A 23,883-nucleotide genomic window follows, 5' to 3' on the forward strand; every position below is an offset into this window, starting at 1 on the left:
GTGAAAAGTATATACTGTGACTAAGTGGGGCTCGTTCCAGGGATGCAAACCTGGTTCCGTATTTGAAAATCAATTGACATAATCCATAGCATTAACACACTATTGAAAACTCACATATTAGATCAATTGATGAAGTACAAGTTACAAAATTCAACATATTATCATGATAAAATCTCAGAAAACTAGGAAGAGAGTGGAACTTCCTCAACGTCATGAAAAGACTCTACCCCAAACAAAAATGCATATAGCTAATATACTTAAGGGTGAAAAGATTGTAAGCCTTGCCCCAAAGATAAGGGGCCAGAAAGGATTCCCATTCCTACCACTGCTGTTCAACTAGTACTGGAAGTTCTGGCCGCACAAAAAGGCAAGAAAAGGGAATAAAAAGAAAAATATCAATAAGAAAAAACTGCCTGTTTTCATATGACATGATCTGTCTGTGAAGAAAATCATAAGGAATCCACCCCCAGAACACTCCACCTGGAACTAATAGATGAGCTAGAAGTTCACGGGATATAAAATAAACATACAAAAATCCAACACCAGTTACAAAGACATGAACACCGAAAGTGAAAATGCAATGTCGTTTAGATCACGCAAAATGAATGAAGTCCCCAGTGTAAATTTAACAAAGGCATGCAGGACTTATATAAAGAAACTACAAAACACCCAATGCAAAAATCAAAGGTCTAAGTAAATGGAGAGATGTATCATGTTCACGCATGCAAAAAGTCAGTGTAGTGAAGATGCCGATTCTCCCCAGGTTGGTACACAAGTTTAACTGACTCCCATTAAAATCCCAGCAAGACTTTTTGTAGCTGTAGGCAAGATTATTCTAAAATCTGCGTGAAAAGGCAAAGGAACTAGAATAGCTAAAACAATTTTTTAAAAAAGAATAAAGTTGGAGGAATCAGTGTATCCAATTTAAAGACTTATCACATAGCCAAGAACGTGCAGTGCTGGCAGACAGATGAACACATGGATCAATGGCAGAGAATAGAAAACCCCAAAACAGACTAACACAAATATGCCCAGTTGATTTTGACAAAGGTGCAAAAGTAATTTAATGGAGGAAGGATGGCTTTTTCAGCAAATATTACTGGAACCTCTGTACCTCCATAGGTACCCCTCCCTGAAAACCTTGGATAAAAACCTGATACCTTACAAAAAATTAGCACAAAATAGATTGTCAGCTTAAATGTACAATGTTATAAAACTTTTAGGAGAAATTCATCTTTGGGATATTAGGACTAGACATATAATTCTTAGGCTCGTTGCCAAATGTATGATCCAAAAAAGAAAAACACTGATACATTGGACTTCATCAAAACTAAAAACATTTCTTCAGTGAAACACCCTGTTAAGAAGATGAAAAGATAAGCTCAGATTGGGAGAAAATATAAAGCCACATATCCAATAAAAGGTTAGTAAAGAATATATAAGCAGCTCTCAGAACTTACCGGTAAAAAAAAAAAAATTCCAAAACCCGAAACCTAAGCCCCAAACAATCCAATCAAAATGAGCAGAAGACGAGAAATATTTCCCAAAAGGTGAGATATAGAAGGAAGAGTAGCACATGAAAAAATATTCAACATCATTAGTCATCAGAGAAATGTGAATTACAGCCGCATTAGAGCACTGCACACCTATCAGAAGGCAACAAAAAAGTAAAAAATAACGACAATGAAGAGAAACTCTCCCCTGCATTGCTGATGGGAAAGTAAAATGGTCCAGTCACTCTAAAAAACACTTTAGCGGTTTCCTGTAAAACGAAGCATGCAAATATCATATGACCTAGCAGTTTCATTCCTGAACATTTTATTTCAAACGAAACCTTATGCTCACAAAAAAACCTATGTATACATTCACAGTAGCTTTATCTGTAGTAGCCAAAACGTAGAGACAGCTCAGATGTCCTTCAATGGGCGGGTGGTTACGTCACTTATGTTGAAACATCCAAATTGTGGAATACAGAATGAACTATTCACACATGCAATAACGTCTGTACTTCCATAGGTACCCCTCCATAGGTACCCCTCCATAGGTACCCCTCCATAGGGATGGATCTCTTCCGAGTATTACACTGGGTAAAAAAGCCGGTCGCAGAAAGTCACATGCTGCATGATTCCATTTATATGACATTCTTGAAACAACATCATAGAAATGAAGGATGGATTAGTGGTTGCTAGGGATTAAGGAGGGGTAGAGTTGGAGGGAAAGTGGGCGTAGCTGTAAGGGAACGCCAGGGCTCCTTGTGGGGATGGGGATCTTCTCTGTCTTGACTGTATCAGAGTCAGTGTCCTGGTTGTAAGATTTGCAAGATGTTACCATTCCCTGCGGGGTGGGGGTGGGGAGGCTGAATGGGACAAGCATGTTTATTTCATGCAAGTGCATGCACGACTATAATTATCTCCAAATAAGTTTAACTTAATTGAAAAAAAAAAAAAAAGAAGTCAGTAGCCAAGAACTGCTCTTCCCTCTGGGTTCCAGCTACCCTTCCCACAAAGATAGATTTAAAGAGCTATCATACTTTCAGAATTTCAGAATTAGGGGAGGGGTGGTAAGTGGCGAAAGGCAGGAGATACAAAAAAAAAAAATCAAACAAACCAAAAACCCGCAACCTCTCAGCTGCCTTGAAACCGCACATCACAGTGCTGCCGGTGAGATGGACAGTGAGGGCCAGAAGGAGGACACACGGGGAGGAATGAAGGAGCAGAGGAGTCTGGAGTGGGTCCATGCAGAGCATGTGGTATCTGGGGAGCCGGGGGAGGCAAAAGAGCTCCCCAGAGTCAGTAAGAGTCAGGGCTCCACACCAGGACGATAGCCATTCAGTCTGAGGCCACGGGCCACTGTCACTGACTGCAAGAGCTGTGCCCATCCACACAAGTCCATTTTCAGCTCACTGGATGTTTTCCAGGGTGGTTTCGGGCTTGAGAGAACACCCCCAGAGCGTTTCCCTGAATCTAGTAAGAGGTGTCCTGAGTGGCCGCCTTCTGTGCAGCAGGCCCGGGAACACCAGCTTTGGGTCCCTTAGGTGGCTGCCATCTCCCCATCCTGGCCTAAGGAGCCAGACTCGGAACTCAGCGAGGGGCCTGTCAAGCCCCGACCTCTCGCCCTGGACCACAGGCCTCTCCCTGTCTGGTTGCTCTCAACCAGGAAAAGCCTTCACGCTTCCACTGTGAGAGGGAGGGGTTGGCCCAAAGAAAGAAAACAGCATTCAGCCTCAAGAGCCAGGAGATATTTCTGGGGCAATTGAATCAGAGAGGCTGTTATTGCTCATGTGTAATTGGTTTTAAAATCAGCAGGCTTGCCTATCTCTGGATGACAATATTTAAAGAGCAAGACGGCCCATCCCAAGTGGGTCTTGTAAACCATGACCGAGGAGGCCCTCTGCAGACACAGCAACCTTCTGTCAGTTCCCTCCTTGGAAGCTGTGGCTCAGCTCTAATTGGCTGCTGGGAATAAATATTTACGGGACTGTGCAAACGGAGGCATCTGCTTCCAAAGTCTGTTCACAGGCTCTCCACTGCACCCGGGCAGGCGAGCCAGCAGAGGGGCGGATCTCCTAGCTGGCGATCCTTTTCCTGCAAATTGACAAGTGCTGTAGTCTTCCAGACTCAGGGCTGGATGTCTAATTAAATTTCTAGACAGGATAACGGTGTTGGCTCCTCCTGGGTTCAGGAAGGCCATAGCTTCCTTTTGGGTAGGGAGGGAGGTCCTGAGAGGATGCATACAGCCCTCCTGAGGCCCAAATCTAACCCCCGAGTGCCAGGCCCTGAAGATGTCAGGCTGGGGAGACAGATGTTCCCTGGTCACTCCCGGCTCCACCACCCTCCACCTAACCTGTGGGAGACACAGCCTCCTCTGCTCGTGGGGGTGCAAGTCTCACCTCACAGGCTGTTATGAAGACTTGCAGCAACAAGGGACAGAAAGCACCCAGGACAGGGCCCAGCAATAAGGGGTACCTCCACGCATGGTGGCTGCTAACATCTGAATAAGTGGGTTCCAACCTGGACTGTACTTGAGGGTGCTTTAATAATATGAATTCCTTAGCCTCATTCCAATGCCACTGGAAAATCACCAGGATCCAAGAATCTGGTTTGGTTTTTCTGATTTTTTTTTTTTTTTTGAGCTCTCTAGATGACCCTCATATGGTCAACTAGCGCTAGCCACACTGACCTCAACCCACCTTGGTTTAGCCTCAAGTCTCACTCGGCACAGCAAGTCCCCGTGAACCATGAGATGCAGAGGGGTGAGGCCCCCGAATCCCCACAGGACTCCTAAGGGAGACCTTCCCTTTGGTTTTATCCTGTCTATTCTCGTCCTGACGATTCTGTTTACTCTAGTCTCCCCAGCACGATGGCAAATCCCAGGGGCAGAGACAGTCCCCACAGGCCTTGCAGCCCTCAGACCCCCGGGAGGCCCCTCAATGTGGACTGTGTCCCACAGGCAGTTCCTGGACCTCTGTGAGCTCCACCCTCTCCGTGTCCTGGCAGAGGGTAAGGCTGGGCAGCCTGGGAGCTTACAGAGGGGGCCGAGCTGGTTGGGGGGTCAGGGACCATCACTGGAAGGAGAGTGGGTTGATGCAATCAGCCGCCCTTGTGGGTCTCAGCTGACCCCGCGGAAATTCAAGGGGGAATTTTGTCTGAGCTCAGGCTTCCTGGTCTAGGCATCCACCAGGACAAGTGGAGCTCAGCTTGGCTGAAACTTTTTACTGCACAGTGCCAGCCTGGACCCAGTGCTCCTGGACACTGGTCTCTGCCGGGGTCTCTGGAAGGGAGGTAGAGACCTTGGGACTTCAGCTGAGATACCCTGGAAAGCTCAACCCATTTTCCAGTGTTAGTGGTGGTTCTCTCGAGAGCCAGAAAGACCCCTGGGCTTACCACAGTCAGCAGCTGCTCCTGGAACCAGGGGCGAGAGGGGCCTCGAAGAGGTTAGTGCTCTGGGAGCGTCATTTGCAACGGTGGCCGCCCTCTCCAGCGCTCCCACCCCTGATGCTCCAGTGTCCCCTGGGTGGACCTGGTCCTCCCCTGCTCTCCTCTCCTCCTTCCTGGACTCTCCACAGTGCTTGACTGGCTCTCCCCTTGCCCTGTTAACCTTCTCTGAAAGTGTTCTGTTAACCTTTTCTGCAACTGAAGGGTGCCCCCTCTGAGGGCCCACCTCCTTGCACCCCCTCCTAGAGGACTGTCATCTTCCCTCACACTCAGCCCAGCACTAGATGGGCAGGGGGCGTCCCCTCCCAGCTCCTAAGTGACTCCCCCTCCCCTCCGGCTCTCTCTGTGGAGCTGCAGCCGGTAGGCTTTCCTCTTCCCCCCACGAATTATCCTCCTTGTTGCTATGCTCCTCTGGCCTCCTCACAATGCCCAACCACCAGGACCTGGCTCTAACTCTTCCTCCCCATCACCACCCCGGCCATCCTTTCGGCAGCTTGCACATCTCTGTGCATGGCCTGGCTGGCATCCTCCTCTCTCGGCCCTTTGATCTCTCACCTTTGACAGTCCAACCTCAGCACCTACTCCTACCACCACGTCTGGAGGCATATCACCACCAGGACCCAACGCCCTCTGGAGCATCAGCTCAAGCTCCCCATACCTTGACCCCTCTGATTCCTGCTCACACACTGTTACCGCCCACTGCAGCACGTCTCACCAACATCTCCAAGACCCTTCAGCCCTGCTGCCTATTTCCACTCTCCACCACCCACCTCCATCTTTCACTTCCCTCCTGTGATGGGCTAAACTGTGTCCCCCGCAAAATCCCTAAGTTGAAGTCTAACCCCTGTCCCAGGGACTGTATTTGGAGACGGGGGTCTTTATACAGGTAATTAAAATGAGGTCACTGGGGTGGGACCTTAATCCAACATGACTGGTGTCCTTATAAGAAAAAGAGATGAGAACGCAGACATCCTTGCACATAGAGGGAAGACAAATGTAAAGATACAGGGAGGAGACAGCCGTCCTGGTCAAGGAGAAAGGCCTCAGAAGAAACCTCTCTGTTGACACCTTGACCTTGGACTTCTAGGCTCTGAAAGTGGGAGAAGATAACTGGCTGTTGTCTAAGCCCCACAAGGGTGTAGTAGGCTGTTGTGGCAGCCTGAGCAGACTAACGCACCGGCTTGCTCAGTTCAGATTCCAGCATTCGAACCACTCCCCTCCACACCCATCTTCTCTCCCTCAGTTATATTCACTGACCTGGGCTGAACTCAGCAACCCACCTTCTCCTTGCCTGAACCTCAGCACCTCAACGTTGTGTGTGGAGGAAAGGGGGAATTGCAAAATAATGCTAAAGTGAACGGCCCTCAAATATGAGCTCAACACAGTCCATGAATCTTAGCGAGTCTCCTGAGCAGGCTGTCTTTCTCACTTCCCGTGAGGCTTTGTCACGCATTCTCTTCTGTCTCCAGAACCCTCCCTCACCACTGCTGGCCTGAAGCCAGGTTCAGTTTCCTGGTATCAGTCAAAGGGCTCTGATCCCCTGTGCTCCATTTCCTTTTGCCTTTGCAAGAATCCCACCCCTCCATCTGTCTCCTCTCTCCTCACTAACAATTTCACTTGCTGGATTACTTCCACGCACTTGTCTCTCCTACTGAAAACACTTCCCTTGACCCCCATCCTCTTCCAATCACTCTCGTGTTTCTGCTCCTTCTAGTACCAAAACGTCTGAAAAGAACCACCCACCCTTAGCTGCTTCTGTTCAGTGACCGTCTCATCAACAGCTTCTTCCTGCTGTGGGATGGCCTCCACCGCCGTACACCTTCCTCCTGTCTAGTGCTCTGGCCTGACTTGGGTGAAGGCCATGGCTGACTTAGGGTTGCCAAGCCCAGAGTCTCCGCTCTGTCCCATACTCCCAAGAGCTCTCAGCAGCGTCCGACGTAGCTGGCGGCTCTCTCTTCGCTCTTGGGCTTTGTGGCTCACCCTCTGCGCTCGTCTTGACCTCACCGGCTGCTCTTTCTCTGTTCCCTGTGCATGTTTTTCCACCTGACCTCCAAGGCCCCATCTTCCGTTTCCAGATGATCTCATCAAGGTCCATGGCTTTAAATATCACTTCTGTGCTGATGGCTCTCAAATTTATATCTCTGTACCGACCTCTCCCTTGAGCTCCAGTCGCATAGATCTAACTTGACGTCTCTACTTAGATGGCCCAAGGCGTCGCATCCCTGATACACTGGGAGAGGACTTCTCCCTGCTGTATCGCTCCCCTCGCCTGGTTCCCATCTCAGTGAACGGTCCCACCACCTACTCAGATGCTCACATCAAAAACCTAGGACTCCCCTGCGTCCACAAGTCCACTGTCTACATCTGTTTCTCTATGCTTGCCCTGCAAATAGGCTCATCAGTACCACTTTTCTGAGGGGAGGGTGCCACTGATGTACATAGACTCTGATGTGAGACAGGCAGTGAGTGGGAGCTGCTGCACAACACAGGGAGCTCAGCTCTGCTCTGTGATGGCCCAGAGGGTGGATGGAGAGGGTGGGAGGCAGGCTCAGAGGGAGCTGACGTCACAGACATGCAGCTGACTCACTTTTGTTGTGCAGCAGAAACTAACACAATATTGTATATTATACTCCAATAAAAGAAATACATTTCTAATAAACTTATTTTTTAAAAAAGCTCATTCCTCGTTTCCTTATTGTTGCTTCCACTTTGAAACTTCTCTAGACCCCACCCATGTCTTTCCATCTTTCCATCTTCACTCTCAACTCTAGCCCAAGCTGCCTTAATCTTTCACTTTGACACTCAAATCATTTCCTAAGTGGTTCCCTGTTTTCCTTCCGTGGGAAGGGGCGCTGCAGAGAGGAGAGCTCAGTGAAGGATCAGATTCCCGCTGCAGATGACACAGTCAGTGCTAACTGGATTAATTAGATTTCCAGAGCGAAGCTGTGTGTGCACTCCCCTCCTTTCTGTCATGCTTCCTTTAGAAACAGCACTTCCATTCAGAAAGCCAGATCAAGTGCCATTAACAAATTAATTCCGATTAGCGCACCCAGGCATTCAGACCCCAAGGCAATCCTGGTCAGTCGTGCGGGGTGATGGCTTGGGCCTGGCCTGCTAATAAAGTGGGAAGCCTCCTGGAAGCAGAGGCAATTCTTCTGATGCCTGTCTCTGTCCCTGGAGGGGAGAAGAGTCGATTTGATTAGACCATGGTCTCCTGAGGGAATTAACTCACTTTCAAATCATAAGTTATTAATTCTCCCATGTGGCCATTAGACTGGGAAGAGGGTCCCCTCTGGCATCTGCCTGTGACCCACACGGCCTCCAGTTTAAGAGCACGCACTTGAAGGTGCCCCAGAACTGAATGAAAGAAAATTAAGTGGTGAGTGGGAGATAAGTCTGAGGCCCAGTATCCTTACTGTCCTTCATTCCTTTATTTAACAAGCATGATTGGGGATTAACTGTGTTTGGGACAGCAGATTCAGAAGTTAAGCTAGGTATGGCCCCTGTCCTGGGTTTTACAGACTTGGGTGGCGGTGTAGGAAAGGGACAGATAGTCAGCATGAATCAAACAGACAAAAAACTGACTTCAGAGAGTAAGAAATGCAACCAAGATGAAAAATAGGAGAAGGGGCAGAGTGTGCTGGGGAGAGGTGGGGGCTAACCCAGGAGAGTCTGGGGTGACACCTAAGTTGAGCTTGGGACAGTGCAAGGAGCCAGCCAGCCCTGGAAGAAGAGCTTTCTAGGGAGAAGGGTGTGCCTGCTGCTGGACAGTCAGGCCCCATCACCTTCTCATTCTCCCAGTACGTCCAGCACGGCCGTCTTTGCCAGCCAGACTGCTCTCCTCACGGTACTGGGCAGGTCAGATATGGCCCTACTGGGCGGCTAACGTTGCCTGCAGTTGGTCTGCCTGCCTGGACACTGTCCCTCCCTCCTGTCCCTCTCACTCATGTCACAGGGTTTTGTTCAATTCCTACTTCTTCCCTCCAAGCCTTTCAAAAGTCTCCCAATTAGAAGGGCTCCTTCCCTTCTCTGAAGTCCTGGAGCATTTATTTGGTTGCTACTGGCTCTACTGCCTTACATGGGGAGATACTGCATTACTATGTACTTGAATCCATCCCCGATTCCTATTGAGGGGGCTGCTCAAGGCCAAGGGCTCCATCCTTTTTGTCCCTTACACACCCCAGGCCTAGCCCAGGTCCTCAGCTTACAGACACTCAAGAACTCTGAATGGTCACCTGGCTGGAACGAAAGCCCAAGGGGCAGATAAAGGCTCAAAGAAGTCCACCCTTCATCTGGGAATGTAGGCAAGAAAGCAAGACTCTCCACACAGTTCCTGAGAATAGGGCTCGCTTTAGGTTTAAAAAGTAGTTTCCAAAAGGACAATTTGAAAAATGTAAGCCTGTTGCTGGATTTCTTATGGGAAAGCTTAGAAACTTTCTTAAGAGCAGCAGCCAGAAGGATAAGATCAGCTTGAAGATGAAGAATTTTGGGACCAAGAAATCACGTGAAGGAGGCAGCCAACCACCCTTCCAGAGGTGGGCCCATCCCAAACCTCTACCTGACAGCCCTCCCGGCAGCTCAGATCCCGGAAATGAGCACCTCCCTTGCCCCCCAGTAAATAAGTGCCATGATTATTATTACTGCTTCACTGCAGCTGGCCTTCCTTCAACTCAAACCCTTGCCCCCCACCATGGTCCCAGACATCCTCGGATTCCAGGGCTAGTCAGCCTCACCCAGAAAGTCGGCGTGCCGTCAGATGAATTACAAGGGTACAAAAGGTGCCTTCAGCTGACCGCAGGCCAACTGCAGGATATGCCATTGGGTCCTGGGCTGAAAGGAGGCCTGAGCTTCCCACGCTATGGCAAATGGGGATGAGGTACACCCCTGGAGGGAGGCCAATGGGTGTGAGGATGAGATGAGCATGGAGACGCGCTGGGTGCTGCTGCTGACCTTTCATGAGGACCGTCCTGGCCTCAGTCCACTCGCTCCTCCCGTCTGACGTCAGCAGGCCGATTGGAGGCAAGCGTTCGTCCTCGCTGGAAGCCATTCTGACTATCTTTCTCAACTGAGTGAACAGATCCCCCTCACTGAGACGGCGGAAATTAATCACAACATCCAAGACAAAGAACTGTGGGGGAAACAGGTCAAAGACGTCACTCGGGGCGGCCCGCCCTAGACGTCAGGCCTTCCCTGAGCCTCTGCATGGGAGCAGGATGGGTGGGGGGACACCCAGGCCCCTGGTTCCCAAGGTACTTGATGGTTCAGAAGAGCCACAATGTGGGGACCAGCCCGACACTGTCTACTGTGCTGGACTCCAAGCTCTCCCAGGTCAAAGAAGGCCAGATTAAACTTACCTAAAGAAAGTTTTTTTCTGTAGTTCCTATTTGATGTAAAACCATTATATTTGTGGGAAACGGAGGGGAAATTGATACATCTGCTTGCTGTTGGAGGGCTGTGTCAATCAAAACTGAAAACGTGTGCGCCCTATGATTCAGAAACTGCTCCTGTAAATGCGTACTCTAGTCTAAGGCTTAGAGAAACATATACTTGTGCTCAGCAGACATATAAAGGGATGTGCATATCAACCTTGTTTGCAACAGAAAGTTGGTAGAGACCCCAGATGTTCTGCAGTAAGGGAATGGTTAAGTAAAACGTGCAGCACCTGTCCAACGCATGTCTATCCAGCAGTTAAAAGGAATGACCTAGCTTCTAGATACAGCTCCAGGGATAGATTTCAAACACACTGGTGAGTGGAGAGAAAAACGGCAGCAAATAACATGCAGAGAAAGATTGAAATGGAAGAACACCACACAAAAGGCTCCACGCCCGCATATGTACCTATACACGCGTGCTCGGGTGAGCTCTGTAGGTGAGGCCTGTGAATTGGCACTCAGTAATTTCGCAGCTAGAGCCTCAGCATTGTAAAGGGTTCTATTCATAGTCCCAGGTCAAGATCCCTTCTCTGCTGACTGCCGTGTGCCTGGCCCCACGCCCTGAGCAGCACACTGGTGGTTTGGTTCAGAGCGGGAGTCTTGAGAGCATTTCTAGGAGGGATGGATACTATGGTGTGTGTGTGTGTGTGTGTGTGTGGCACGGCGGGGGCTGCTGGGATACTCTGGGTTTGGCTTTTGAATGAAGGTGGAGAAAGCTTCTGTCCTGTGGCCAGCCAGGTGTCAGGTGGACTTCCAACCTGGGAACAGCCATCTTTTGATGGCAAACTTAGGGCTCCCAATTTAGACTGAAAATGTCAAATGAGCCCAAGAAGAAAACACTACAGAAAAAAATTCCAGGGGAGCCCCGGGGCAGGCGTCAAAGTTGGGTTTTAATGAAAACAAACAGCTTTTCATCAGATGAAATATTCATGTGGAGCCTCAGTATATAAAATACGCTGTCTGGCATCCCCTGGGCCTGCACAGGCTCTCCTGTGCTCCCTGGAGCCCAGTCTGAGGACCTGAGCTGCAGAGGATAGAGCACGGGCTTGTGGCATTGGCAGACCGAGGAGTCCTTCCCACCCTTGGACAAGCCACTTAACCTAAGTCTCGTCTCCTCGTGTGTCAATGGAGATCCAAGGCCTCCTCTGCAAGGTCATCCTAAGATCAGATGGGATGAGTATAGATACCAGGCCCACCTGGACGTGGGTGCCCAGACAGTCAGTCTGTCAGCTGTCCATCTGTGTGTGGCCTCCAGGAGGGCCACGACCTGGTGACTGCATGTGCAAGGGCTGAAGACTTGCTGGGTCTCATTAACGACCCTCGGTCCATCCAGGCAGTTCACTGGAGCTGACTTGGCTGGACAGGACTGAAATGGGAATCTACGGAAGGAATCTCGACTGACGACGCTCCTCCTTCTTAAAATCCAACCAGTGGAGAGAAATGGGACTCAGAAATCAAGAGACCCCATTTCGGGGCCACCCTGCCCTGGCTCACCGTGTGACTCTGGGAGGGGGCTGAACACCCTGGAGAAGCAGGGAGGGATGAACACATGTGCACCCCTCCCCAGGCCCGAGAGGCTGCAGGAGCAAGGGGCCACTTACCTGGTTGCAGCAGGCCACAATGACGTGCTCCGGCTCGGGCATGACACTGCTCTTCTGGGCCACCAGTGTGTCCTGGGTGTGACCGGGAAGCCGGTAGGAGGAGAAGAGCCCGTAGTATTGCTTCATACAGAGCGGCTGCCCTGATAGCTGGCCCTTGGCACAGTCGGTGGGGATGGAGTGGCTGGAGGGGAAGGGAGGGAAGAGAGGCCGGGAATCAAAATTGGTTCTACTCTAACTTGATGCCAGAACTGCATGATGATGGCCGTTCAGGAGCTAGATTCCCGTTTTCCAAAGTAGCGGAGAGCCCCAGGGAGCCCCTTGTGTCCTCTGGCCTCCACTGGTTTCCCTCTCTCCAGCCTCATGCACGACATGTGCAGGTAGAGATCTGGCCACTCTGGGCCTTTGCTGCTGCTGCTGCTGCTTGGCACGCCTTCACCCTCAGCCCTGCACTCAACTGATCTGTTTAGAAAACTCCCTTCACTCTTCTGAGAGCTTACTCCTTCATCAGCTCTTCCGGAAGCCTCCTCTGAGTTCAAGGTGGAAAGCTCTCTTTCTCCTACGATCTCAGCACATCTCAGGTGCTTCCTTCCTCCTCCTCCTCCCCACTTCCTTTTCTCCCTCCTGCTCTCTCCCTCTGTCTTTCCTCTTCCTGTTTCACCCTCCCCTCCACATTCCACCTCCCTTTCCCCTTCCTGCTTTTTTCTCTCTTTTTTTCTGCCTCTTTTCCCTCCCTTCTTCCTTCCTTTCAGCCAACAAATGTGACTGAGCACCCTCCTGGACCAGGCACCATTAGAGTGTCTGGGGAGGCAGGTGCAAGCAAGAGCTGAGCTTCCTGTTCTAACGGGGCACAGGTCGGGGAGCAAAGAAGCAGGCAGGCAGTCAGATGGGGTGAGGAGGCAGCGACTGGCAGGGCAGGAGGAGTGACCAGGGATGGTCTCACTGAGGATCAGACTCCAGAGCTGAGCCCTGGGGTTAAGAGGCAGCCACGAGGCGAGCTGGGGCAGAGTGAGGCCGAGGTGGGCTGGGGAGCATCCCACTGTCCTGCTGCTTTAAGTGTGGGGGTCAGATTGAACTGGAAGGACCAGCTGATGACAGGCTGGTTGTGGGACTCCAGGGGGAGCTTTGAGAAACTTGTAACGACTTAACAGAGAATGTTTATATGTGCTAAATCTAACAGTGAAACAAGGGGTCTTATGTTTTGTATCTAGATGCTGTTTTCCTGATAATTCAGTTGGTGGCTCAGATAGAAAAAAACTGCCTGCAATTCGGGAGACTTGGATTTGGTCCCTGGGTCAGGAAGACCCCCTGGAGTAGGAAATGGCAACCTACTCCAATATTCTTGCCTGGAAAATTCCATGGACAGAGGAGCTGGTGGGTTACAGTCCATGGGGTTGCAAAGAGTCGGGCAAGATTGAGCAACCAACACTTTCACTTTCAAAAACATTTTACTAAATAAAATATATATTGGTCCTTCACCGTAGATTGTTTGAGGAACACTGGTCAAAGATGAAAGGAAGCCAGTTAAAGCTGAGTAAAGAGACGGACAGAGAAGTGGGGAGGCCTGTGGCCTCTTTGGCAGCAGAAGTCGGTGCCATTTCATTTTTGGGGCAGTGAAAGCCCCGGGAAGGCGAGAGCACTCAAGGGCATGATCTGATCCGCTTTGCTGTCATAAAGGCGCTGGTTCTGGGTGGAGAATAGGTGGAAGCTGGTCACAGGAAGGAGGCTGTGGGCTGCTGGGAAGGTGACGGGCCTGGGGAGGGCGATGGGAGTAAGGGGAGGGTGTGAGTATGGGTTCTGGCTGCTGCTACTGCTGCTAAGTCGCTTCAGTCGTGTCCGACTCTGTGTGACCCCATAGACGGCAACCCACCAGGCTCCCCTGTCCCTGGGATTCTCCAGGCAAGAACACTGGAGTGGGCTGCCATTTCCTTCCCCAGTGCATGAAAGTGAAAAGGGAAAGTGAAGTTGCTCAGTCGTGTCCGACTCTTAGTGACCCCATGGACTGCAGCCCACCAGGCTCCTCCAGCCATGGGATTTTCCATGCAAGAGCACTGGAGTGGGGTGCCATTGCCTTCTCCGATGGGTTCTGGAGGGAGTGTGATATCCCTGAGCTTGGACTAGATGAGCAGGCGAGGGAGAAAGATCCTGCGGGTGACTTACAGGATCCTGGATTCACCACCGGGGCTGCGTGCCACGTTTACTGAGATGGCAGGACAAGGTAAAGGGTCTGCTGGGCATGGGGAGGGGGCCTAAGGGCCCACTGGGGATGACTCAGCTTGCAGTGACTAGGAGGGTCCCAGTGGGGACGTCAGGGGTCAGATACTGGAGTGAGGGGCTCAGAGAGGATGCACACAGCTGCACTCGGTGCTGCTCATGTGCCTGTTTCGCTAGAGTCTGAGAACCTTCTGAAGACGGGGGTGGGGCCTCATTTCCCTTCATCTTTCCAGCATCAATTTGAAAAATGAAAAAAATCGGCAAACAATAAATGCTGGAGGGGATGTGGGAAAAAGGGAGCCCTCTTGCACTGCTGGTGGGAATGTAAATTGATACAGCCACTGTGGAGAACAGTATGGGGATTTGTTTAAAAAGTAGGGATAAGAAACTATCGCATGACCCAGCAATACCACTACTGGGCATATACGCTGAGAAAATTATAATTGAAAAAGACACATGTACTCCAAAGTTCATAGAAGCCCTATTTACAGTAGCTAGGACATGGAAGCAACCTAGATATCCACCGACAGATGAATGGATAAAGAAGCTGTGATACATATAAACAATGGAATATTATCAGGCTTGAAAAAGAATGACCTTGAGTCAGTTCTAGTGAGGTGGATGAAGTTAGAGCCTGTTATACAGCGTGAAGTCTGTCAGAAAAAGAAAACAAATTCAGTAGATTAACACATATAGACAGAACCTAGAAAGATGGTATTGATGAGCCTACTTGCAGGGAAGGGACAGAGACGCAGATGCAGAGAACCAACTGACAGACACAGCGGGAGGGAGAGAGTGGGGCGAACGGAGAAAGGAACACTGCCATGCACAGACCTGAGAGCGGGGGCGAAGGCGCTGCCTAACACAGGGCGCTCCCTGATGACCTCGGGGGCGCTGTGAGCGGGAGGGAGGTGATGTACGTATAATTATGGCTGACTTGCATTGTTGAATAGAACAAACCAACACAATACTGGAAAGCACTTTTCCTCCAATTAGAAAAAATTGCTTTAAAAAAGAAAAGTGAGCAAAGGGATAAATGAGTGGATGAAGGAAGGGTCCAATTGAGCAATGGCATAAAGTTCTAGCTTTATAGCCCTTACAGTGATTAGATGTGGGAGCTTACACATGGACATGTCTGGGTATGTGTGCACACACACACGTGGGAGTCTGGGGTCTAGACTGTCAGTGACCGACAGGTACAAAGTTGTGGGTGGGGCCTAGGCCCTTCTTGCTCTGCTGCTCAGCCACACAAGGTAAAGGGTGAGAGGGGTCATCAGCACTGAGCTCTGGGGGATGGCAGAGAGCTCCTGGTGAGGAGGAGAGACACCAAGAAGAAGCCACAGGGAGGCAGCAGCCAGAACGCCCGGAGGCCCAGGGAGGGAGGGCCGGTGGGAGTGAGCGGGCAGAAGCGCAGAGATGCAGAGAGAGCTGTCTCTGCGCTTAGGCCTGAAAGCCTCGCAGGCACCATCTCACAGCACAGTGGCCGCAGCCCCGAGGCAGCCACCATTGTTATTTCCATCTGCCAGGCGGGAGTCTGTAGTCGTCGGAGTGATTACTCACTCAGGGTCGGCTCGCCATGTGTTGTAGATGTCAGAATTCAAAAGGTCATTCTGATGCTTGAGATGTGCAGGGGGTCACGCTCAGTGACAGAAGCCCGGAATACAGAGCTGAAAAGAGACAGGTCCCTGCCTCCGCGAGCTCCTTGGCTAGTGTGGCAGGCAGACAGATGAACAGGCCACTACCCTTCCCAGGTGGGGCTCAGTCCTACCTGTCCAGCAGGGCCTTGTAGCTGAGCACACCGGAGATGAGGTTGGCGGCAAACCTGCAGAGAGAGATCAGGCCTTAGTCTCTCCTCTCTGGGGCCCAAGGGCCCTCCCTCCTTTCTCCCTCCTTCTTTCATTCTTTCTACCTCTTTCTCTCCCCACCTCTTCCCTCCTCCTCTAGTCTCTCCCATACTCATGGGCCACCCACCAGATGACTGGCCTTAATGGTGCAATAATCAGATAGGGTTCCTGCTGCCCCATCCCTACCCCCAGGCTGTCAGCTTCCTTCACAAACCTGAGACTAAAAATGGTCCTGAGGAGAGGAAATTGGAAGGTGAACGAGAGGAGGAGGAGGGAGAGGAAGCCAGGAGAGGCCACGGAGCAGGCAGGAGGAGGCTAGACCATTAGGGGCGGTGTTCTTCTGGGGGAACGCCTGTGCTGGGACTGGACTGGGCCCAAACCCCAGGGCTCTGGGAGATCAATCTCCCAGGAAAAGTCAGTAATTTCGTCTCCTTAGTGCTAACATAAAGAAAGGTGCTGTCGGCAGAAAAAAGGCACCAGAAAACCTTCCCATGGGACCCTGTCATCTTAACTACCCATGGACGATGAGCCTGGCTTAATTGCATCAGGAGGAAAACACCCCCCTTCAATGCAATTTTGGGAACTGTATCCAGAAGTCGTTCATCTGTCCACATACTTCCTCTGCCCAGGGAATGCCCAGCTGTAAGGGAAGGCAGAAGGCTGCCCACCCCTCCCCCTCCAGCCAGCAGGTTGATTGGGCTGGGTGAAGAAGGAGGGGCGGGGGTCTTCCAGCCTGGATCAGAGGCCAAGGAGGACCCTGCCTCATGTTTCCATTTCTTCCCTCTGAACTGTCCCCACGCTGTGCCACATTTTGGTCTTGAGGCCAGAGACCTGGGTTTGGCTCTTAGAGACCCTCTGCCCTGCTCCTCTCCTGCATAAAATGGCCCCTCTGTTGCAGTCATCAGCACACCCAGAGGCCGTTCCAGCGGCTCAGTGAGCTCTGAAATTGCAGCAGATGGCAGAGACTCTGGTGGTGGCTGGCGGGAAGGAGCCATTCCCACTCCCCCGGAGCCTCTGCTCAGAGCTGGGGGCTGCAGGGAGCAGAGGCCTCTGAATCAGCCTGGGGCCGGGCATCCCAGTGGCAAGCCCCAGCTTCAAGCACCAGCGGGATCAGAGGCTACAGGTTTCCTCCCAGGACCTCAGCCAGGTCAGACTGCCCTGGGGGCACCTGGGGCCCATGACCTCCCCACGCCACCCCACTCCACCCCAAATAGATACACCTGAGGAAGACCCTGTGTTTATCCCACGTGCCCCTCACCTACCCTTCCTCTGACCCCTTGGCCTGGATGGCCACTGTCTCAGGGCCATTTGGCCTCAGAAAGCTCAGCCAAGGCACGAGCTTCAGCCTCTCCTTCCTGGGGGTGCGGCCAGGCCCCCTCCTCCAGGCAGACTCCCAAGCTATGAGCCCAGGAACCCGGTGTCCTCACCTTAACTGGTCATTGGTGTCTTGGAAGTGCTGCCGGGCAAAGATCACAGCTGGGCTGGAGTTGACAGGCAGGGCCAGGCGATTGTTGAGATACATGTCATTCAGCCAGTACTCGGACACCTGCCAAGGAGGGTGCCGTTACCTGCAGTGGCCACACACACCCTGCCTGGGGAACACATCACCCCAACCTTGGCATCCCGGGAGCGAAATGGGGACCCTTTCCAAGATCCTGTACTTTGTTTCATTCGCTCATTCCACAAGCGTACACTAAGCCCCAGTTACGGGCTAGAGCTTGCCACCCGCCTGCCCCTCAGCTCCACCCAATGCTTCTCCTTTCTTCCGCCTCACTGTTCATCCTGCGTGAGTGCTGCTTCATCCGTGTCCCCTGCCCAATCTTACGAGTGTCTCATTCCTGCCTTTCATCCCTCTCCCCTGACGTCCCCCGGCTGCTCCCAACCCTATTACTCACCTGCCCCCACCTGCCCGCCATCTCTGTACCCTGTCTCTCCCCATAACCCCGGCTTCATCTGCATCTGCCCCCTCTCAGCCTCTCACCTCGCCCCTCACTGCCCCTCTGGGTCTCCCCCGTGCCTGTTCCTCCCTCTGCCCCATCCTTGTCGCCTGCCTGCCCTTTACCCAAACCCCTCCGGCTTCTCATATGGCTTCTGCCCTTTGCTCCAGGGGCTCCCTGTCTGCTGCCTCAGCACCTCTTACCCAGTTGGCAGTCTTCTCCTGCCGTTCCAGCAGCTTCTGCTGCAGGGTCTCGCCGAGGCCGCCAGGGGCCCCAAACTGCTGCACGATGGCCTGGCTCCTCCTGAACTGCTCCTGGGGCACCAGGGGCTGCACGCACCGCAGGTAGGTGGCCAGCGTCTGCTGCAGCGGGGGCACAGGCAGTTTGGGCAGCCCCTGGAAGACAAGGTTCACCGGTCCTTGGGCCTGTCCTTACGTGTGGGCCCGGTCTGTCCCCAGACGGATCCCGTGTCTGTCTCCATCTGTCCCATCCCTGTTCCCTATCCTGGGACGTGTCCGTTTCTAGAGCTCAGCTCAGCAGAGCTGTGAACTGAGGAGGCACCTGTTTGCTTTGCCCCACACCTCAGCCCTGCCCCGAATGCAGAGGAAAAGACCTTGACGCCGATGCCAGACAGGACAAACTGCCGCCCGCCTGTGTGATCTCTGGCAAGTCACCCGCACCTCTGTGCCTCAGCTTCCTCCCCTGCAAAACGGAAGCAAGAAACTCTACTCCTTATAAGATCAAAGTGACCGTGGGTGTGAAAGTGCTTATAAACCATTAAGAACGAGTCTACGACCTGTTATTGAGATTGACTGCTGGCCACTCTTAGTTTAGGAGCTTTTTCCAGCTGGGGCTCCACAATCCAACTGATCTCTGGACCCAAAGATGGAGGGGCTTGGACAGGTGAAAGATGGAGAGAGGAATAGTTCACTGCCTGCCCTAATGACCAGAATTCTGCAGGATACTCTGATATTCATGATATGGGAGGCTGACTCGTGCACTGGACTCCTGATTAAATCCCTCCCAGTTATGAACCCCAGGGAGGGGCATTAGCTCCATGTGGGACAGGGATGGGGGACGATTAAGTTCTTCCACTCTTCCTCTCTCCAAGCTTCAGCTTCCTTATCCATAGGACTTAAACAACAATCCCTACCTGAGAGGGGCACACGTAAATAAGAGAAACAACTGGCCCCAAATAGGCACATCATAAAACGTCATGATGGGACCATCCTTACACCTCCCAAGGGACTGCTGAGAGAAAACCCATAGCTCCTGGGGTCCCAAAGCATCTCGAGAATCTCAGAGGAACTCCCCACCCACGTCCTCCTGATGTGAGTTTCCCAGTTAACACGCTCTATCACTGTGGGATCTTGTTGTTCAACAGGGCTGTGGCTTAGCCTGGGCAGGAATTTTTGTCCAGTTTTCAGGTGAGGAAACTGAGGGCCTAAGAGTGAAGAGACTATTCCAAAGTCATCCAGCCGTTCAATGGCAGAGTCAGGACCTGAAATAATCCCCCCCACCCGGCCCCTCCCGCTCCTTCCCACTCGGTCTTTCTCATTCTTGCTTCCTTTCCATCCATCCTTCTCCTTCTTCTTCACTTAGCTGGTCACAATGAGAAGCCAGGATTTTTCGTATTACTGACTTAACTTTACAAAGCTGGCAAAAAGCAGACAGCCTTCTTTCAGGGGTTTCTCCTCTGTGGGGTGGTACAGGGAGGGGATTTTCTACCCCAGCCGGGCTGCTGAGTGAAGGGGGTCCCCTGAGTACTTGCCTGTGCTCTGCTCCTGCTGCTGCAGGGGCTGAAGTGACCCCCCCACCCCTGGAGAGTGAGTGAGCTGGAGCGCATGCCCGGGTGAGAGAAGGGGATCCGCCTGTCTGAGCCTGTTCCTCTAGAGCTCACTGCCCTAGGGCGAGGGAGGAGGGTGTCCCTGCCAACTATGGGCTGCTCCTGCTGCCCTGGGGAACACTCGAGGATGGGTCTGGGCAGCATTCTAGGTGGCCCAGCCCACTCCCAGAGAGCCAGGTCCAGCCTCCCCACCCTCTTCTCTCTCCTGGGGTCCTGGGGATCCGTGTGGTGGGTGAGTAGGGAAACATGTACAGAAAGCCCAGTCCAGCTGGTGACTTGTCCAAAAGTGACCGCAGGTCTGGTTGGAGCCCCCCTTCTTCAGGGCTGCAACAGCGACTCAGCCTGGGTCATGGGGAGTCAGTGATGCGGAAGAAGGAAGGAAGCAGGAACTCTCTGCTGACATGTCTCAGCCCCTCAGGGTTCTTCCCAGACTCTCATGGATTTCTGACTTTGCCTGGGTACAGAGACAGGGGCTTGTACAAATTTGGGTCCTGGGATCTTAGGTCAATAAACGTTTCTGGGCAATTTATATGAGCCAGGTCCTGAGCTGAACTCAAGAGACAATGGAGAGACAGAGCCTGCTCTCAAGGCAGCCGCAGTCCAAAGGGAGAGACGACAACAGAAGTGTCTGTCAGACTGTTTGTCTAGACAACGTGGTGAGCAACTTCACAGAGAGAAGCCAGAAAGTTCTGATCAAGGTTTCAAATGAAGCCCTGGGGTGCAGGTTGGGGTAAAGAGGCGTCAAGAAGACAGCTGCGGCACACTCGCTTTGGAAGGTGAGCATGATACAGGAGGAGGATGCCTGCCCAGGGGAGGATGGCGTTGTCTCAAACTAGTGGGGAAGCTGGAGCCTTAAGGCTCCAGGGGCTGCGATGTGACAAGGCTTAGAGCAGGCAATTCAGGCTCATCCTCAGGCAATTCCACTGGGCTCAAACCCATTGGAAGTGGAACTTGGAAAGGGGGAGGCTCCGGGAGAAAAGAGAGTGCCTGGCCCCGATCAAGGACTCTCCCTGGCTTTGGGGGTTAGAAAGTGTAGCTGTCCGCATTCCCTTGGTATTCCCTGAAGACACTCCCAGCTCTGCCAGGCCCTCCCAGGCTCCTCAGCAAACTAGAGGCAGGGTTACAGCTGGCATTCATGCCCAGGTGAGCACAGGGCTAGGGGCCAGGCAAGATTCGGAGGCCAGTCCCATTTAGTACTGTTCTGGAACAAGGGCTTGGGAATGGGGAGCAGGGATGAGAAAGGGGGCTCTAAACGTCACTTACAGGCTCCTCCTCACTGCCCGGACTTTTTGCCGCCATCTTAGGGGGAGCTTTTTCACAGATGGGCATCTTGGTGACTTCTGATTGTGGACACAGAGGTGTGGACCTGGGGACCAAGGAGCAGACAGGCATCAACACCAAGGAGCAGCCACCTAGACCTGCCACAGGACCCCTCACCTCCCACAGCCCGTCACCCTGCCCCTGTTCTGACCAGTAGGGCTCCCTGGGCCTGGGAAGACCAGTCCCCCTGACCACAGCATCCTCTCTGCAGCTGCAAACAGGAGAGGGTGGGACCTGAAGTGAGTCTCCGGCTGGCCCCTGCTCCACAAGACTGCGGTCATCCAGCCTCGACCTACCAGCCCAGAGCAGCACGGAAGGCAGCCGGGCTGGGCTAACCAACTCCAAACGCGCAGGGGCCGCTGGCAGAGCCCTCGTGCTGCCTCGGCCTGCGCTCCGCAGGTTAAAGCCTCTCTTTCCCACCGACTGCGAGCTTCTCCAGCTAAGACTGCCCCTGCCATGTTCAGCTCCTCACCTCGGGGCCCTAGCCTGTGCTGGCAGGAAGTAAAATCAGTGTTGGGTGGCTGAGTGCGAGGAATGCACAGGCCCATGAATGAATACAAGGTCCTCTAAGTCTCTGGGCTGATCGCAGACAGGCCTGTGCCCGAGGCAGGGAGGACCCTGCTGGATGGGTTGGGACAGGCAGTCTCGAGTCTGCTGGCTCCCAGTGTAGGTGGCATGAGAATGCTACGGGAGACGGTACAGGGAAGCTGGGCAGCCCAGGCCCTAGGGGCCACCTGACCAGGCCTAGGAAGAGATGGATTGATTGTGAAGGTGCAGTAGAAGTGAGCCAGGCCAAGAGGGGCAAAAGCTTGTTTTTAAGGCTAGTGGGGCCCAACCTCTACCCATAAGAATAAGTTTGAATCACCATAAGCTCCCACCCGTGGCTTCCAATCATCCATCCCCTATTATTTCCCAAGAGCCTAGATCTAAGGCTTAGCCCATTCTACACTCAGGCAGGCAAGGTGGCGGAGTGGGTGTTGGGTGCAAGGCACGGTCAACTCAAAGACAGTGCATCCAGATAGATAGATAATTCTGGCCCAGGGGTGGAGGAGCCAGGGGTTGCCTGGCAGCACTGGGCCGAGAATGTAGAGTCCTTGTGGGTCCCACGCCACAACACTGGGGACCAGGAGGCCCTTAGACCGGTGAGCGCCCTGGAGCATAGGCCTGTGGCTACCCACTGCAAGGCAGAAGCAGCAACATTCAAGGGCGAGTTAACCCTGGTGCCATGGGAATTTTGAGAGGACGAGGAGGGCAAGGTCAGATTGGTGAGGGCCCTATAGACAGTGAAGCCGATGCCTCTTCTTGCAGCAAAAGCCTACTGTCTCAGTATGTGTCTTTGTCTCTGGATAATATTGCAGAAGTTAATTTGTAATGAGCTCTCAGTTATTTGGCCTAAAGAAGAGTAAGTGCTTACAAATCAAACAGTTCTGAATATAAGAAAAATTAAATGAATTTCAGCTTCATGTGAACTTGGAAATACTCAATATTAAATTAGTACCTAGTATTCATGCTTCAGTTAGTTGACCTAACTAATATAGACATGTCTTAAGAGTCATCAATACAATAATCAGTATAATACCTTCATTGTGCCTAGATGTAATATAAGCTAAATAAGATCTTATTATATCTGTTACACATTTGTCAGCAAGGAAAATAACTCAATGTGAAGAAACTTTTAAGACAAGATAATGTAAACTGGATAAGAGCTTTTGATAAACTCTCTTAAGAATAATTATGCTTTAGGAATGTCTATCTATTCTAGTCCCTCCGGATAGTCAACAACTTGAAATTTTAGAGTTGTGCTAAATTAAGTGATGGAAGTTTGTTGAACAGCTAGTTCACTCCCAAATAACAGAAGACACTAAAACATAAATTACTGAATACTGACTTCCTCTTACAGAGAAACAAAAGATGTTTGGACTAATAATGAAAATGTTTGGTGCCATCCTGAGATTGTCTCTATAAGAAAGTAAATATTTTCAGAAATTATAAATGGTATTTATGTTCACCAACCTATAGAATGCTAATATAAAGGACAGTTCATGGTTGCTTAAGGAAAGTGGAACGTGAGTTTTCAGTGAAGAAGGCAGGAGAAATGCAATTGCATTTCATTAAGGGAAAAGGAATTAGGTCTGACTTACAGGTTTGGGATGAGCAAATTAAGTGATGGCTACATAAACCTAGGAAGGTTTGTGGCAAGTGGACCCTGAGAAAATTCAGGGCTGACTCTCTCCTGAATTTTGTGTATGGAACGATTTTTCTTAAGATGTTGAACTGCCTCTAATAACAGATTTTAAGTTTCTTTACCTCTTAAGGGATCTTCTATTGTAACTTTGGCTAATGAGTAATTATTGTTCCTCAAGTGACCTACGACCCCATTTGCCTGAGTGTTCTAAACTCTTGACCCATTTGCCTGAGTGTTCTAAACTCTTGATATTTATCGACCAAACTTCCTAAATCAAATTCTAATGAAGTCTTTTTGACCTCTCTCTAACTTTGGGATGCTTCAAAGGGCCCCTGAAACATCCCAAAGAGAGATACTAAACTAACTATGTTCATTTGGTATGTCAAATTACATGGGAAGCACTGTCAAATGACTAATAAACATTCTTAGGTTATATTGTATGGCAAATGTTACTAATAAAAGTAGTCTAGAAAGTATATAGCTTTCCTAAAATCTGATCTGTTCTGGTAAAACATCATCAGTCCTAATTCTGGTTATTCTCTTAAAGTGTTGTCTGTCAGAGCAGTACCCAAC

The 23,883-nt window shown here is 51.3% G+C and overlaps 1 protein-coding gene across 1 annotated transcript in view; it reads right to left on the minus strand.

Annotated features, from left to right (window-relative positions):
- CHAT (choline O-acetyltransferase) overlaps positions 1 to 21,163 on the minus strand; it is a 48,855-nt gene extending 27,692 nt beyond the window's left edge. Inside the window, exons 1-6 of the mRNA XM_040242843.1 lie at positions 21,069 to 21,163; positions 18,163 to 18,354; positions 17,450 to 17,568; positions 15,947 to 16,000; positions 11,968 to 12,148; positions 9,885 to 10,062 (exon numbers count right to left, since the gene is read on the minus strand). Coding sequence (XP_040098777.1) covers positions 9,885 to 10,062; positions 11,968 to 12,148; positions 15,947 to 16,000; positions 17,450 to 17,568; positions 18,163 to 18,354; positions 21,069 to 21,134 — 790 coding nt within the window. The 5' untranslated portion in view covers positions 21,135 to 21,163. The remainder of the gene's footprint in view (positions 1 to 9,884; positions 10,063 to 11,967; positions 12,149 to 15,946; positions 16,001 to 17,449; positions 17,569 to 18,162; positions 18,355 to 21,068) is intronic.
- Positions 21,164 to 23,883: the final 2,720 nt, after the last annotated feature.

The sequence above is a fragment of the Oryx dammah genome, unplaced genomic scaffold, assembly GCF_014754425.2.
Source record: "Oryx dammah isolate SB20612 unplaced genomic scaffold, SCBI_Odam_1.1 HiC_scaffold_6, whole genome shotgun sequence".
Taxonomy (NCBI): domain Eukaryota; kingdom Metazoa; phylum Chordata; class Mammalia; order Artiodactyla; family Bovidae; genus Oryx; species Oryx dammah.